This window comes from Trachemys scripta, chromosome 10 (genome assembly GCF_013100865.1).
Source record: "Trachemys scripta elegans isolate TJP31775 chromosome 10, CAS_Tse_1.0, whole genome shotgun sequence".
NCBI classification, from domain to species: domain Eukaryota; kingdom Metazoa; phylum Chordata; order Testudines; family Emydidae; genus Trachemys; species Trachemys scripta.
The window spans coordinates 3,259,314-3,277,135 of NC_048307.1; the positions used below are offsets into that span (position 1 = coordinate 3,259,314).

General features: G+C 49.7%; 1 protein-coding gene across 1 annotated transcript in view; it reads right to left on the reverse strand.

The window, feature by feature from the left end:
- TRAF7 (TNF receptor associated factor 7) overlaps positions 1-17,822 on the reverse strand; it is a 43,420-nt gene that overhangs the window by 15,428 nt on the left and 10,170 nt on the right. Inside the window, exons 2-6 of the mRNA XM_034783101.1 lie at positions 12,173-12,291; positions 11,872-11,929; positions 10,245-10,336; positions 4,040-4,156; positions 2,072-2,164 (exon numbers count right to left, since the gene is read on the reverse strand). Coding sequence (XP_034638992.1) covers positions 2,072-2,164; positions 4,040-4,156; positions 10,245-10,336; positions 11,872-11,929; positions 12,173-12,253 — 441 coding nt within the window. The 5' untranslated portion in view covers positions 12,254-12,291. The remainder of the gene's footprint in view (positions 1-2,071; positions 2,165-4,039; positions 4,157-10,244; positions 10,337-11,871; positions 11,930-12,172; positions 12,292-17,822) is intronic.

Below are 17,822 nucleotides of genomic sequence, written 5' to 3' on the forward strand. Positions count from 1 at the left end.
ACCAGGTCAATTGTCTGCAGATGGCCCTGTTTTACCTGTAAGTCTTCCTGTATACCTGTGTGCTGGCAAGTGGGTAATGAAGTCCTGCTGTGACATGTGATTATGTCACCTGAACTGGAATCCATCTTTAACCTGCTTTTCCATTGAGAAGGAGGGGGTGGGACAAAGGGACAAAGGATTCCCGCCTTATGCAAAAGGTATATAAGTGGGTGGAACAGAACAAAGAGGGAGAGAGGAGCCATCATGAGGAATCCCCTAGCTACCACCTGAGCTGGGACAAGGGCTGGACCAGGGGTAAGGATTGTGCCCAGACTAGGAAGGCATCCAGTCTGTGAAAGAGACTTATTGAAACATCTCTCAGGGTGAGCTTTTACCTGTATTTAGTTGTATTAGTGTATTAGGTTTAGATTTGTGTGTTTTATTTTATTTCACTTGGTAATTCACTTTGTTCTGTCTGTCGCTACTTGGAACCACTTAAATCCTACTTTCTGTATTTAATAAAATCACTTTTTACTTATTAATTAACTCAGAGTATGTATTAATACCTGGGGAGGGGGAGGAAACAGCTGTGCATCTCTCTCTATCGGTGTTATAGAGGGCAAACAATTTATGAGTTTACCTTGTATAAGCTTTATACAGGGTAAAATGGATTTAGTTGGGATTTGGACCCTATTGGGCGTTGGACATCTGAGTGTTAAAGACAGGAACACTTCTGTAAGCTGCTTTCAGTTAAGCCTACAGCTGTTAGGGGACGTGGTTCAGACCTGGGTCTGGGTTTGCAGCAGGCTAGCACGTCTGGCTCAAACCAGGCAGGGCACTGAAGTCCTAAGCTGCTAGGACAGGAAAGCAGGGGCAGATGTAGTCTTGGCACATCAGTTGGCAGCCCCAAGGGGGTTTCTGGGATTCAACCCGTCACACTCACTCTCAGGCTAAAGCTCATAGACAGAAAAAGAGAAAGAGGAACTCCGCAGCGTTTCACAGGATTCTAATCTGACTCAGTAGGTTCTCCGGAGTCTGCGACAAGGCCACAACTTGGCACCGTCACTTGAGAATTGCAATGTTATTATTACAGCAATACATTATCTGCAATTCTGCTGTGGCCTCCCTTTCCTGCCTCACACAGCTGCGCGCTCCCTGTGGAGCTGCCAAACAAGAGCTGCAAATGAAACCAGTTGGTTTCCTGTTGCAGAGGGTTATTTTCCATATTAACCAGTAAATTTCAGAGTCTACATGAAAGGTTTCTGGCTGGAACAGTCACACGGGGATTGTGTACAGAGAGGCAGGCTTTCTGGCTGGCTGAAAAGGAACAAGCTTCAACTAACGAGAGCTAGCACTCTTACCTTAATAATCATCCTGCCTTGTGCTTCTCTAGTTATAGATCCAACAGCACTTTACAAGCATTAGAGAATTATACACCCAACACTACCAGAAAGACATATTCCTTTTGCAGGTGGCACAGAAGCGGGAATAATATACAGCTACCATTAAAATTCTAATAAAATGGAGTATATAAAAGTATTTAATAATACTTTGCCCTTCCACTGTGCCTTTCATCTGAGGGTCTTAGAGACTTTTAAAAGCATTAACTAAATTAAGCCTCACGCCACACTTGGTAGATAGGGCACAGTCTATTCACCACTAAAATGCAGCCAGCTCTGGGGTGGAACACAGCAGACTGCAGAAACGCTGCACAGCAAAGCTCTTCAGGACTGGAAGGGAAGAGTTACAAACCCAACTGAAATAAGATTGGAACATGCAATATGAAAAGTGTCATGGGATCTTTAACCATCTTTAATCTCATTTGACAGATAGCACAGCTGGCAGCACAGCGCCCCCTACCACCTCAGTGGGGCAGTGGTTCAGAATAGACTCTCAGGTGACAAAGCCACCTACTAATCATCAACCCCTTTCATGGAGCACCGTGGGTTTTCCTGGCAGGTCTCCCCTCATCTAGGCACAGACCAGCTTGGCTTGCAAGATCTAATGGTCACCAGTCGAGCTGGCATAGCTGCTAGCCACATTGTTAATTCACAAAGCCCATGGTAGTGATGTGGAAAGAGGACTTCCTTACCCCACAGGTTGTGATGACTGGATCTTTAAACACACTACAACACAACTGGCAGCAGAGTTTGACTGATGGCTGTTCGGCAAACACCAAGGGCTCCTGAATACAAAGAAAGACCAAGGGTGAAGTCAGGAGCTTCTCTACAATTCAAACGCAACCCCCTTCCCGCACTGCAGGGAGCAGAGAGTAAGGAAGCAGCTTGTACAGTAAGAGTTTTGAGGCCATGTCTACACTACAAAATTATTAAGTCAACCGGACTTAGGTTGGCATACAGATGCCGCAGTAGTTACATTGCTCCGGGTGTCCTTGTGTTGGTGGTGCAAGGCTTCCCCAGAAGAGCTTGTATCCATTGTACTGTCAGAGTGGGGCATTGTGAGGGGACTCCTGAGAGCCAGTAACAGTGGATGTACGTAACGCAGTGTCTACACTGACACCGCACTGACACGGACTCTGCGCCGCTCGGGGAGGTGGAGTTACGAAGTCGGCAGAGTGGGGCGGTTCCATCAGTGCGAGCAACGTTTCAGTGTAGATGCTTCTGAAGTTGGGTCGACGTAGACGGCCTTGTGTGTAGTGCAGATGGTCTGGTTCTGTGGCTGTGATGCCAAACACCAGCAATGCAGCCCAAAGCTACCAAGGAGCCAAGAGAACAAAGCTTCCTAACCAACTGCCAGGACTCAACTTGCCTTATCTCCAGCTGAAGTTTAATTTCGATAGGCCAGCTGCTGGGGGCCCTCACCCACCACTCCGTTCACTGGGAACCGGGAGTACACGGCATCCGGCACGATCCGGACCCTAGTGGGGTCAGCTAGTTTAAACTGAAGTGGAGCTGTGCCAGTTTAGCCCAGCAGAGAATTTGGCCCCTAGTTTACAAGGCTGTCTGAGGCCTTAGGGACTGCTCAACTCGGCAGGAGTTCCTTGCCAAACCACGGCCATCCTGAAGCAGTGAGTGACAGCTTAAACCTTCCGGGTAAAAAGGCCCCTGGATTATTGATTTGAAGCCTGACATTCGAAAGTGATTTGGAAACAATATATATGTCCCCCTGTGTATCTGAGGTGTCCTAAAGGAAAGATTTCTCTGCCTCATGCAATCCACGGGACTTGGCGTCTCTCACTATGGGCCAGGAGCTCTGCTTTAGTTTTCCAGTTCGACGGGAAGTTCAGGGCTCAGAAGCAGTATTCCCTGGCTCGATGGAGTACACCCTCCGAGCTCAAAGCAGCCCAAGGGGTAAGTATGTATTAACCTTTCAGATCAGTCACTTAAGATTCAATATACATCGCTCCAAGAGTGAAACTCAGCCCAAGCACCCCATGGATTGTGGTAAGGAGGAGTCACTCACACATTTGCTCGACCCTTGAACCAGACGTGGCCTGGCCTGGGGGACGTTTAAGTCTGGATGCAGTCTCTGTGACACAGGCTCAGCTCTTGTTAATGCTTTTAAGAATAAGGCCCCGATCCCGTACTAAGCTCCAAACAGGTAGATCCCTGTTCCCAAGTGGAGCTGCAATGAAATCGATGGGACTCAGCGTAGAGCTAACTGCAGGACTGGGGCCTAAGACAGCGATGACCTACACAGGCACTGCCACCCGCAGATAGAATGATAACATAGCCCTTTCCCCTCTCTAGCACCCTTCATCACAGCCAGGATCTCCAAGCACTTCACAGATGTTAATCAGTGAAACCTCACAGCTCTCCAGTCAGGATTATCATAACCCCCATTTTACGAATAGGGAAACTACGGCACAGCGAGATGAGGTGACTTGTCCAAGATGACAGAGCAAGCCAGTGGCAGAGCTGGGATTGGAACCCAGGAGTCCTGACTGCCAGTCTCCTGACCAACCCACTAGACAACATTCCCTCCAAACAAGGGCTCTTCCATTTGAAGGCCACATGCACACACTGCAGGTTACACAAAGAAGCTGTTTTGATACTGAATGTCCTCATTTTGTTTCTAAAGAAGACATCAAAATACCTACTGGTTCCTCCTCTTCTTCGTGGAGCGAGAATGTCGAGCGCAAGGACATGTTGGACTCAGAGTGTAACGAGCGAACAGAGATGGCGGAGTCGGAACGGCGTGGGGTACTGATTGGAGGCTTCCATATTAAAGACAAAAAACAACCCAGTTATTACAAGTAACCCCACCTCTCCCATCCTCCTCTGTGCAACTTAGCAGTTCCAGGGGCCCACATGCTCTGCCAAATCTTCCTGCACGCCAGGCTGCTTGGCCTGGCCAAGTGTAAAACAGGACTGAAGTAGTAGGGATCACATCGCCAACACAATATGGGTCACCTAACTCCCCCACCAGGTTTGGTGCCACTGGTCATTCAGGCCCAATGTACACCGACACATTAAAACGCCATGGTTCATTTGTGCAGTTACTTACTGCGCGTCCCTGTAGTGCGGTAGCTAAGAATGAATCCTTCACAGAAAGCTTAGTAAATCTGCCCCCGAGACAGCTCCCAGGCTCTGCAGTTTCTATAATCTCTGCAGTAGTACTTGTTGTTTCACTGCTATCTAACTTCTGCCAAATTGCTTTGCGTAAGTGTGGAGACTTCCTCCAATTCAATTCAAGAACAGCCTGGCTTTGTTGCTTCCTGTTTGGGAGGGGAGAGCTAACTGGGCTTTGCATGCACCAATCAAGGAGGTCGCTCTGGCTGCAGGGCTCTTTGGGATTGGCTTTGCAGGGGATGTTGCCACTGGAATATTAACCATCTGCATGGCCCTTAGTGTTTCCAATTCAGCGTTAAAGCAACAATGGAGAAAACTCTTCAGTCCAGCAAGGGGGAGGGGGAATGAACAGCCTGTAGTACATCCATTGCGGGGCATCTCAGTACAAGAGTGATACTGACAAGCTGGAAAGAGTTTGGAGAGAAGCAAGAAAAACCTGCAGGGAGCACGAGGGATGGACTGATGGAGGAAAGACAAAGTATCAGAGGGGTAGCCGGTGTTAGTCTGAATCTGTAAAAAGCAACAGAGGGTCCTGTGGCACCTTTAAGACTAACAGAAGTATTGGGAGCATAAGCTTTCGTGGGTAAGAACCTCACTTCTTCAGATGCAAGACAAAGTGTTATGCATACAAACTAGGGAAATCTGGTCGAGGTGAAATTACTCCAACGGGTTGAAAGACGGTACTCAAAGAGCAGTTCTCAATGGTTAGCTGTTAGACTGCAAGGCCGTATCTAGCGTTGTTCTCCCAGGGGTCTGTCCTGGGTCCATCACTATTCAACATTTTCAGTAATGACTTGGATAACGAAGTGGAGAGTGTGCTCATAAAATCTGCAGATGATGCCAAGCTGGGAGGGGTTGCAAACACTTTGGATAACAGGTTTAGAATTCAAAATGAGTGTTACAAATCAGAGAACTGGTTTGAAATTAACAAGATAAAATTTAATAAAGACAAGTGCAAAGTACTACATTTAGGAAGGAAAAAATTAACCGCACAACTACAAAATGGGGACTAACTGGTTAGGCAGTACTTCTGTGGAAGAGGATCTGGGGGTTATAGTGGGTCACAAATTGCATGAGTCAACTACGTGATGCAGCTGCGAAAAAGGCTAATACTCTGGGATGTATTAACAGGAGTGTCATATGTAAGCCATGGGAGGTAATTGTCCTAGTCTACTTCGGACTGGTGAGACCCCAGCTGTGTACTGTGTCCAGTTCTGGGCACCACTATTTAGGAAAGATGTGGTCAAATTGGAGACAGTCTAGAAGAGAGCAACAAAAATGCTAAAATGTTTAGAAAACCTGACCTGTGAGGAAAGATTAAAATAACTGGGCATGTTTGGTCTCGAGAAAAGACGACTGAGGGAGGACCTGATAATGGTCTTCAAATCTGTTAAGGGCTGTTATAAAGAGTGATTGATTGTTCTCCACGGCCACTGAAGGCCGGACAAGTAGTAATGGGCTTAATCTGCAGCAAAGGAGATTTAGGTTAGCTATAATTAAAACCGTTTAAATTCTCAGGGTAGTTAAGCACTGGTCCAGGCTTCCAAGGGAGGTTGTGGAATCCCCATCACTAGAGGTTTTAAAAAACAGGCTGGATAAACACTTGTCAGGGATGGTTTAGGCTACTTGGTCCTGCCCCTGCACAGGGGGCTGGATTAGATGACCTCTCGAGGTCTCTTCCAGACCTACATTCCCATGCCTAGCTTGGCTCAACAATGACTGAGAAGGGACAAGCAGGGGTTGCACCAAAGACTGATTCTACAAGCCCTCACTCACATGAGTAACCCCAACAAGCATTCTCACGTCAGGGTTTATAGGCTCAGGCCCCAGGACAGACAGGGATGGGTTAAGAGGGGCCTCAACGAGTGTACGAATGGAAAATAAGTGGGAGGAAATTTAGGCTGAGCATCAGGGAACATCTCTGCCAGCAAGATGTAGCAGGCTGTAAAATGGGCTCTCCGAGGGAAGTGCAGGGAAAACCAAGTGCTTTGGGATTTGAGAAGCCAAGTGGCCAAGCCACAACACCACGTACTGCAGGATGGGAAAGGGTCTGAACTGGACTGAAGACGACCAGCAAGTAGGACCAACTGGTCTTCTGCTTTTATGGTCTCCGGAGCTTAATGACACTAGAATTCAAGTTCTTATCGTTACTGCACCGCGTAAAAGCCAAAGCTCAGAGTTCTTTTAAATAGAGCAGGCAAATGTATTGTTAGGTAAATATATAAACCCAAGGCTGAGTGGTTCCAATGGGTTACCTCACTTTGATGCACTCAGCCATGAATGCGCTACCAGTGGGAAGATAATAAAACGTTCTTAAACAAAGAAAGTCACTGCAGGAGCTTTCTGTAAGACCTCAGTAGTCAGACCACACACGCTAGAAGGGGCAGTTCTGTCAACAGTCTACTCTGCATGTCTGAGATTTAGATGGGTGTGGCTAGACTAGCCCTGCACTGATTTATTGGGGGAAGGAGGGCACGTGGGGTAATTAGGTAGGGACATAAAGTTTTCCTAGTGGAAGACTCAGGGCTGGGGTCTGGGCAGCTCGGCAGTGGTGTAAATGGAAATAACAAGAAATCGATGAGTTAACTTAGAATTTTTGAAAGGAAAACGACGGTGAGCAAAATCGGCTGTCTGGGGAGGTGACCCCCTGAAGGTAAATATCGCCCTCGGTTTTGTCGATATAAAAGCATGGAGCACTGGCCTAGCATTCAGGAGACCTGGGCGTTATTCCCTGCTGCACCACCCCGGGCAGGTTCTCCTCCCACCCTTGCTCTGGGCTATTCCGACTGTGAGCGCCCCAGGGCAGGAATATCTTTCACTACGTGTGTGTGCAGCACAGAGCACCATGGGGCCGGGCTCCAGTGGGGCCTCGAGCTGCTCCTGCAATAAAACAAAAACAACTCGGGGCCCAGGGCAACAGAAGAGGTTCATGTGCTACACAATGGGAATGTCTGTCTCCTGGAAGCACATGGGAGAGATCTACACAGAGCAAGGCTTTAACGAGCAAGTTGATGACCCCTAGGGACTGCCCGGCCCAGGAGCTTGGTGACCAGCTGCCCATCAGCAGTGACGATTTGGCACATTGGTTCTCCCAGAGCTTTGGGAGGGATGAGGTCTGTTAGCAGAGGTGCTGCCAAGGCTGGGTTGTTTCACACCAAATCCTCCAAAATTCTGTCCATTCCATCTTCAGGTAACGCGAGCGATGGAGCTTCCACAACTTCCCTTAGTGGAGAATTAACAACCTAGCACATTTCACAGGCATTATTCCACCCTCAGGCACACCGGTGACACCCCGAACAAACACAGTGGGAGCTGAGAATCCATCTCCCAGGGCAGCAATAGGCCCACCATTGTCAAGGGTTTCCTCATACTCTGCGTTAGCCATTAGCATTTACACGAAGGCCACCTCACACTGTGCTGGGAGGGTGAGGAAGCCTTAACAGAGGGTACATTTCGCACACTGCTAGAGCGCTGTGGAGCAGCCGTGGTATAAATGAAAATCGGGCCCATAGTTTGTACCCTAGTCACATTCCCGCAGGGCCCAACAAGGCTAGGAACATGCTGTGCAGTTTTCCGAACAGCCTTTGGTCATCACCCAGCAGGGCAACCAGCAGTAATTGCCCCTCATGAAGACAGCACTTGGCTACTTTTGGTTTCGTTACCAGCAGTTAAAAGAAAACTATCCTATTCCCAAGAGAGCTCTGGTTTGCCTCCAGCTGCCTCTGTGATGGGTGACGAGAGTCTGGCACCTTCTGGGGAAGGGAAAGGACACTTTTCCCAAGGGTTAGCGAGTCAGTCTGGGGTTTCAGGCAGCCGTGGCTCTGCCATTCTCCTCGTCCAGAGCTCTTCACCAACTGGGTGGCTTCCTGTGTTCGTTATGTTTCTTGCTATTTTTGCTGACTGAGGCGTAGCACTGTAGGGAAGACGGGTTGCACATTTCGGTGAGCTAGCTAGCTAGCTCTTACGAGAGATCTATTTTGTTTTTGATTGGAGTTTGGAGCCCTACGTGCAAGGGGACCTAGGCAACTAACTCCCTTAGTCTCCTCTGAAAATCCCAGCTGGGATCTTTTTCCTCTGTCTGTGTATTGCTAGGATTTTAAAGCACTAGATGTTAGAGGAACGCGTCAAATCAATGCTCGGAACGTAGGATTCAAGCGCCGGGCAGTGTAGCAGGTGTAATGGACCAGATCCAGGGAACCAGGGGACCTATGCAGATTTAACCCAGAGGAGGATCTGGCCTCATATTAATAACTATTCTCTGGGGTGGTTTTTTAACTGAATGACAAGAGGGTGGGGAGTTTTTCAGAAAAGCATCATGGCCCATGTCTCAGGCAATGACACAACAATGGAGGGGACGGTTTAGCGGCTTGATCTTGCAAATTGCGGATCAGTCTGGCCCCAATCCAGCCCAACACTGAAGCACACGCTTAACTTTAAGGGACTCCTCTCCTGCTCCAAGTTAAGCATGTGCTGAGCACTTTGGGGGAGCAACACCAGCATCCTCAGCACCATGAACGATCAAGCTCTAAATCCCGCCCATAACTATCTGCATCGAAATGAAGAATCATAAAATCGCAGGACTGGACAGGACCTCGAGCGCTCACCTAGGCCAGTCTCCTGCATTGGTGGCGGGACCAAGCGTTATCGAAGTCTGACAAAGTCTACTCGGACTAAAGTGGGTGTTTTGTTTGTCTGTTTCAAAAAGCCCTCGATCTAAGTTTGATTTAACTGCCCCGTAACCACACTGCTCTCAAACCCTGTGAGAACACCTGATCCTTGAGGAGGAAGTTTCTCAGAGATGTGTGTGACGAATCAGTCAGCCAGATACAAACGAGAAGGCGAGGCTACCTGGAGACTCGGGAATGTTTTGCTTTAAGAACTTCACACTGGTTCATCCGTGGCTGACCCCAGTGGACGGGATGAATATGAAGCACAGCCCTTTGGCACAATCATGGCATGTCTAGCTCTGATTCTGGTTCCAGATTTTCATTCTCTGGTGAGAGGCCCCCTCTAGAGGTGCAAATAGGAAAAAGATTCTGTGGAAGTAGCTACTTATCCAATGCTGGCAGCATTGAAAAGGGGCCTGGTTCAGACTGGCAGGCCTCAACTGGGACCCCAAAACCTTGAAAAACAGTTTTGTTTCAAGCCCTTCTGCACCCTGGGTAACAAGTGACTCTCGGGGGCAGAATGTTCCCACACGGGGAGCTGCTGCCTGTGCACAAGCAGGCCTGTGGGCTTTGCAGCTGGTCTACATGGACATTTAGCAGCACAACTTTGGCACCTGCTCTTAAAAATTAGGCCCATCGCCTCCAAAGCTCAGGCTGCAGTCTGAAGAGTCCCAGGCATACATCTAACCCCAGCGACAAACTGCTAGAGCCTGACAGACACACAGCCTCGCAGTCCGAGCGCCAGACGGGGCAGCCATGAACGCGGAGGTCTAATCCTGACTCTGATATCGACCGTCAGCGAGCACCGTCACCTCTCTGCCTACCAAACAGGGACAGCGATACTTACCTGCCCATCCCACAGGTCCCCGTCGCACCACTCGGTATCTCCATTAAACCAAGCAAAGCCAGACAGGTCTAGCTGTGCTACTGTCCTGCCCAGGAACTGCACATGCCCTGCTCGAGACTTGCCTGGCAGCGTGCTCTCAGAGGGGATAATCAGACAATGCCCTTCTCTTGTAACTCCCTGCGAGTGGGATCAGAAAGGTCACTCCTGTGCAATACGTACCATGCCATCGTCCTCGTCTCGTGGGGAGTAGGTGAGCGTGCTGGATGAAGAGGGAGTCCTACGGTGCTGCTTAAAGGTATTGGTCCCGTCAGCTTTAAAGCAAAAGAAACATTTCAGGTTTTCCGCTGCACCTTTAAGGAGCGAGGGCTCTCGAGGAGAAGCGAAAGAAAAGGAATAGGGATTTCCCCACTCTCCCCTGGAGGCCCCAGGAAGGGCAGCGCCATCAATACCTTATCACCAGCGCTTCCTTGAGGGGAGCTGGCCCAGCAAGAAAAATAAACGGACATTCTGCTAGAGCTATAGGCTTAAAATATTCTGAAAGGGAGTCTCCCCCCGTTGTAAATTGTTTATCTCGGGGGAGGTCTGGGGATCCCTTGGGCGCCCGGGAAGGCTGCTATAGCCAAAGTGGAGATGTTCATATAAAGATCAGCTTGTTACTAATTTACACGAAGGTTGTAAACGTAACTACTCAAAAGTCCGGAAATGCGACAGGTACAGCCGCAAGTATAACCTTAACTCCGCCCCTTTGTGACCATGCATTATAAAGTGAGTGTTCCTTTTACGATGTCATTTTCCCCTGTAGGAGAGTCTTAGTTTTGCTAAATCAAAAGCAATGCTGTCAAGACAAGCAAAGCCACTGGTCTTCTGTGAGGTCTATGTTCATGCCATGCCCCTCCCCTGTTTGGCTAGAGCCCTGTGAGGTGGGGTGTTCGACCCCTTTAAGGGATAGTCTGGCGCTTACAGCCAAGACAGCGTGGGAGCAATCAAGGAGCACCCTGCTCCGCCCTGGCTCTGGGCTTTTTAAAGAGGAGACGGGAAGCGGAGCACTCAGGGGACCAGAAGTCATGTTGGATGCTGTGGGCTGCAGGCCCCTGGACACCAGCCTGGCCTAGACGTCTGTTTGCTGACGGTAAGTTTGGTTGCTCTGACTCAAGGCTCTGAGATAAGGGCCTGATGTGCTCCAGCAAGCTGCTCCTTCCCCAACCTGATGCCCACAGAAAAGGGAGAGAGCCTGCCTGCTTCCCAGAGCAGTAAGAACTAGGAATTCTGCCAGCTGGGGTAGGCTTGGGGGCCTTCTTAAAGGGGACTTTTGGTTGGGTGGTTGTGGACTCCCTTTCTTGGATCCTGGGCACCTTTTTTTTTGAAATGAAGAAAAAAGGGCAAGGATTTATTTTTTTTTAAATGGGACAAGTGCAGTCCCCCCCTTGCTGAACTGCAAACAACTTGAGGGGATTCTGCTCAACCTGTCCAAAGTAATTCACATTCGGGCAGAGAGAAAAGATGGAAAGCATCAGCCCGAACAGCAAGCGCTTGGGCGGGTCACGAGGAGGGGACTGTAACTGGCGCTAGGGAGATAACGGACACTGCTGTGCAGTCCTGGACATAGCAGGGGCTTCCCCGCGGCACTGTGAAGTCTGATTGATTGGAAAGCATCTCCACGGACACTTATCTCTGTCCTGCCTGGTGATCAGAGCCCTACAATGTGCCGGGCTGGGGCCGCACGTGACTTGTTGCTTGTCCCTCAGCAAACACGCAGTGACTAGCTTTGGTTCCCTGCAATCTGTGCAGCGAAGGAAGAATTTAATCGGAGCAGCAAGCAGCCCTTCCGTGGCAGCGAGACGCTCACCTTTCGTGATGGTGGTCACAGCGGAATAGGCAGGCCCAAAAGTCGTTTCCATTCTCGTCTGAAAGGAAGGCAGAATTAACGTCACCACGTGTCGATCCGGCACAGACTGGGGGTTGCTACTCAGCCAAGGTTGGTAAAATATACGAGACGATTGCTAAGATTTTATTTGTGGAGATCGCAGCCCCAGTTGCAGCCCCAAATTTTCATTCATCATCTTTATTTTGTCCAAACAAAGAGGAGGGCGTAAGAGCCAGAAATACCCCTTCCCCCACCCATTTCTCACCCCTGCTCTGCTCCTTACCCCGTTAGTGTTCTCAGAAGTAGTGATGTTTGCTGCGCCACTGGAGAAGTGATTGTAGCGAGCGCTCTTGTTTGAGCTCATAATCTAGACCAGCATTTATTAGTCATGGGAAGTTTGCTCTGGAGGAACAACAAAAAGTTGGAGGGTTGGTTATTTTTGCAGGGGCAGAGGAGGTCAGAAGAACGTCCCTCCTAGTCCTAAATCGTTCAACTCTGTGACTCAGCAAGGCCCACCAGGACATGTCTGGACTAGCATTTTCCAGATACATGGACTGAGCGTATAAAATAAGGGACAGTGGCACCATGCGATTACCTTTCTCCTCCCTCACCTATGGTGAAAGCAACAAAAACACTGGGAAGACAAAGACTTTGAACTGAGGAGACTGGTCCCAGGCTTAAAGGGGAAGGACTCTAACCTACCTGCAACATCCAGTGGGGTGAGAAAAACTGCTTGATCCAAATACTGGTTACTCGAATAAGGTTTAGGATTTAGACTGCGAGCTTACCTTTTATTGTCTTTGGTAACTACCTCTGACCTTTTATGCCTAGCACTTATAATAACTGAAAATCTTAGCCAGTGAGTTTGTCTGAAGTGCGTGGGGAACCTGCTCAGGTTACAAAGGCTGGTGCATGTTCACTTTCCCTTGATGAAGTGGTGAGCTAATTAATACATTTGCCGTGCTCCAGAGGAGGACTTGGGAGGCTTGCTGGTGTTTCCCTATGTACAGTTCAAGAGAGCATTCACACACCTTAGCTGGGTGTGTCTCTGCATGCTGGTGGCTGCGTGATCACAATGCCTGGAGGAGCTCGCTGCTTGGCACTGGCAAAGCATTGGGAGAGACAGCCCAGGCTGGAGAGCTAAGGGGGCACAGCGGTCCCACAGTCCCAGGCTGCACCCCAGGGGTCCCGTCACAACCGCCAAAGCCACCTTTCTAGCACGCGGCAAAAACTCCATATTCAATCACAGCCAAGAGCTTTTATAGGCGAAGGGTCAATTCTCCCATTTCCTCCCTTCAAGGCCACCTAATGTCCAAACAAGGGCTGGCTACAGTTCTCTTGGCAACCTGGCCACATCGCTCTGAATCACATGTTTGGTGGCATGGAACCAATTCATTGTTTGAGCAAATTCCATAGTAAAAAGAGAATGTTAGGAAGGTATTTGTCCATCTTTCTCATATCATTATTTCTGACAGGTATGACCCAAACAAACCCTTTGGGAGCTTACAACTCACAGCAGTGCCCTCATGGTTTTGGCTCGAGAGTACACAATAGCCAGGCTTCTTAATGTAGGGCTGGAGTCCTGGTTTGTTATTGTAGGGTCGGCCAGGAGTCCTGGGTCTCAATCCTGGGATGAGACTCTTGTGAGCAGACCCTGATGCTCAGCTGCACGCCACTGACTTCAGTGGACTCCACGTGGGCGTGGTTCTCACCCTGCGCAGGTCCGGCCTCGGTGTGTAACAGGTGTGGGTGTTTGTTTAAACAGCAAAGCCCAGCCAACAACCAGCAGACACCGAGCTGTTTCTTTGGCGGGTTCATGTAAAGAAATGCAGGAACACTTTTGGTGACTGAGAGGGGGAGAGGGTGGAGCAAATGAAGCGGGAGTCCTCCCTAACTGGTATTTCCGAGCCCGCTGTTCAGAACGATCACAATGATATTGAATCTCCTCACCTAAAGTAACGCAGCATTTCCTCTCTCGGCCTAGGGGAGGTGACATCTTCCAGGCCCACAATCTCGCAGTATAAACAGGCACACCAAGTTGCTACAAGACCCCCATCCCAAATTCTATTCAAAACAACTGACTGGTGTGGAACAGACGCACGTTAAGTAGGAAACACAAGTGCCTGACATGAACTGGGTGTCTGAGGCCACTGGGAATGAGATGCAGAGCCTGCCATCTCTAGCTCACCCGTTCAGATTCAGACCAGGGCTTGTGGAGAACGTTAGTTACCCATCTGATGGCTATTTGGAGGCTTCCCAGACTACAGAGAAACCCTGCAGTATTGTACGTTAATTGCTCCAATGATGGAAACTTCAGTGTGTGGGGCCATTACAGAGCAATACCATGGAACACCCATAGGGGTCACTCAGTCCAGTTTTACATCACAGCAATTTCAGGAAAGCAGACAAGGATTCACGGGGCCCAGGAGACAGAGCTCCCCTCTTGAGTTTCCCCTTCCTTGTCAAGGCTGAGGTGCTGTGGGGATGGACCAAGCAGAGAAGCTTGCATTCCTGTATCTGCTCAGTGGACAAAGAGGGGACCGCTGAATTTGAAAGGCAAGACGCTTACCCAACTGTTTGTACAAGGCATAGTTATCCTTTGGAACTCACTGCCACTGGATAACAGAGTCCAAGAGCTTAAGAGGATTCAGTGCATGATCAGACATTTGTACAGAGAAGAACATCTGCAGTTCAACTCGACAGGACAAAAACAATTAAACTAAACTAAACAGGGAGCCGAACTCTCCTATTTCAGGGCACGAGCCAACACTAACAGATAGGGAGAAACATCTGCTGTGGCCAGCTATTGCATATTTGGCCAGCCCCGTGTTTCTGGTCCATTTCCCCCAAGCAGCTGGCGCTAAGCACTGAAGATGAGACTGCACTAGACAGACCCCGGCCCTGGCAGCTCCTTCCATTCAGGACTTCAGTTTCTAGGGCTCTGAATGCAGCCTCTGCACTAGGTCAATGTAAGCTCTTTGGGGCCGGGGCTGTCTCTGTGCTGGGTTTGTACAGACTGCCTCACGTGCTACCACCACACGCCCAACAACCGAGTCTAAATTCACGCTTACAGATTTCTCTACGCGCCCGAGACTACACCGGCAAAGTTATGTCCCCGTAGAGGCAGTCTGCACCAGCGGAAAGGGCTTCCCCTCGGTGCAGGAACACCGCCTCTCCGATTAACACAGCTGCATCTACACTCGGGGTTAAGTTGGCATAACTGTGTCAGTCAGGGGGTTGGTTTCTTCACACCCCTCACCTAGGTAGCTGTGGCATCCGAACTGTTAAGGGTAGATCAGGCCTCACAAGCGTGACAATCATGCCGGGCCATGTTTTATGTTAAACATTCTGCTGGTGAGCCAAAAGGACACCACTCAGCCCCGCCTGACAGGACACACTGTACCGTTTTTAGGTTCCATGTTGCACAACTGTCCAATATTCACAGTACAATAGTTCAGTCCTGGGAAAAGAATTGTTCCCTAGAACTAAACTTTTGGAACAGGCTGTGGTCTGAGAAAGCAAGAAACTGTTTTAAAAAGCCATCGGGGGATAATATTTTCCATTTCTTTGGAAGCAGTGCACTGGCCACGTTCAAATGCCACATCCCGGAGGAGATGTTAAGAGTTGCTGGCGCGGTCTCGAGACCAGCTTCAATCCAGAGCTGAGCAGAGTCGAAGCCATGCTGCCCAGCACAAAGAGCCTGGCAATTGGTCAGGACTATCTTTGTAGAGAACAAAGAATTTGAATAAATAATATGGGCTTGTGGCTAGGGCTCAATTCCCAGCTCTGCCACCGACTCTCTGCGTGCCCTTGGGCAAACCACTGACTCTCTCTGGCCAGTCGGCTCAGACAGTCCTTCTCCCAGAGTTCATAATCTCTTCCTATGTAGCTGTACAGTGCCTAGCACAATGGGCCTCTGGTGCTACTGTATTAATAACTGCTAATGCAAACACATGCCCCCTCCCCATTGCCCAGGCTAGGATACCGCTGTGCCCATTTCCAACCATTCCCATCGCCACCCCAGCCAGGAAGCCAGCCCTAGTGCAGACAGCTGAGCACCCCCTCTGATTTAGGTTCGGCTAGGTGCGTTTGCGCTGCCCCCCAGAGTCCCAGCGCATTGCACGAGCCCCAGCAGAGAGGGCAAGGATTCAATGGGCAATCGCCCTGCAGGAGTGGTTACAGGGGAGCTGGGTAGGGACTCGGCACCCAGGAAGTGCGGCAGTTGGTGTGGTGTTTTGGCAAGTAGGAAGCAGTTGAGATTCTTGCCGTTGGGGAGGGGAGGTTTCTCCTTCTCCAGAAAACCAAGCAAGTATCAACCGTTCACGTGGCCCGGGGCCATAGCTAGTGGCAAAGGCCTTGGGGGGGAATCATGCCTTAGGAAAGGGGCAGGCCCGGGAGGACAGCGAGCCAGCCTGACCAGATCCAGGGATCTGAAGAGCTCCTCTGCCATGCAGCTTATTTTTTAAAGCAGCTTCTCTGTTTTTGCCAAGAGAAAATAAAAAAAAAGAGGAAGCCGTAGGGCCAGCCTCTCACTAAATCCCATGACTGACAGTAAGCAGACGCAGGGAGGGAGGTGGGCTGGATTCAAGTACTCACACTGAACTTCTAGGTGCCAGAATTCCTGCCTAAGTGACCCAGCCAAGAAATCTGGGTCTGGCTGCCAGCTCACCGGGACTGCGACCCTCTCTCCGCAGAGTCAGAATTCCCACACTGCCCTTCCCAAGCCAAGGTGCCTCAACCCAGTTCAGGAGGAGCAGCTCCGTGTAAGAGGGGAGCATGTTCCCGAGGGCCAGTCTAGCCTTTGGCCTCTCTCATGCACCTGCCTACAAGGCAGCGGGAAAGGTGAATCTGCTCATTTCCAGGGATGTCCCTCGTTTCGGTCCCAGAGCGCCACACAAACCTGGCGTCCCCTCCCTTTCTCTGGGGAGGCCAGGCCTAGGAAGAGCCATTTACCCAAGGGAAGGAATCCCTCAGCATTTCCATCCTCCTGCATGAACGCAGTTCTGTTTCTCTTTCTGGGTCGCCGCCCCAGCTTGTGCTCCGTGTTTGGGCCATGGGAGGCTGAGAGGCATGATGGCAGTGATGGGTTTTGTGATGTGGAGACTTCCACTGGGGTGGGACAGAACCCCTCCAATGCATTTCCTTAGATACAGAATTGCACCTAAGAAGGAGTTGATGGGACGCCTCGTACTGCAAAATGTCTGGTACTTGCCAAGGAATCTGCAACCACCTCCCAACCTTATGTGCTGAATGGTCCATACAGTCCAGTTAAGAAGCCCCATATGTTTAACTTCATTGGGGTTGTCTCTAATGCTATGCAATGCTGCTGCAATCATACCAAGCAGGGCTGTTTGCTGGCTCCATGCACTGGCTAACGGTGGCGAGGATGGACATGGGGGGTGGGGGAGTGTCTCTTACTGTATCTCACGGGAGCCCCTGAGGCATAGAATTTCTTTAGTTCATAGCAGGTATTTTAATGACAAAAATCACAAACTTCTGCAAGTCTGTACAAGAGGCTTACACATTCTTTAGCTTATTTGCACAGCGCCTAGGAAAGAATATTACAGGGCAGAGAGAGGGCAACAACGTGAAATAAATGGTGAGCGGGTCCAACAGTCGAGCATACTGGGCCAAATGCAGACGGAAAGGGAAGGACGTGTTTGGAGTGGGGGACAAGTTGATGGGGAATCGGTAACTACACGTATCTCCCAGGTTCTGTCACAGTCCCTCATCCCCTGATGAGGCAGTTGTTGGGTGGTCAGTTAATCCACATAGAATCTGCCAAAAGCAACAGAGAGTCCTGTGGTACCTTTAAGACTAACAGATGATTGGAGCATAAGCTTACGTGGGATGCATACATCTGTTAGTCTTAAAGGTGCCACAGGACTCTCTGTTGCTTTCTACAGATCCAGACTAACACGGCTACCCCTCTG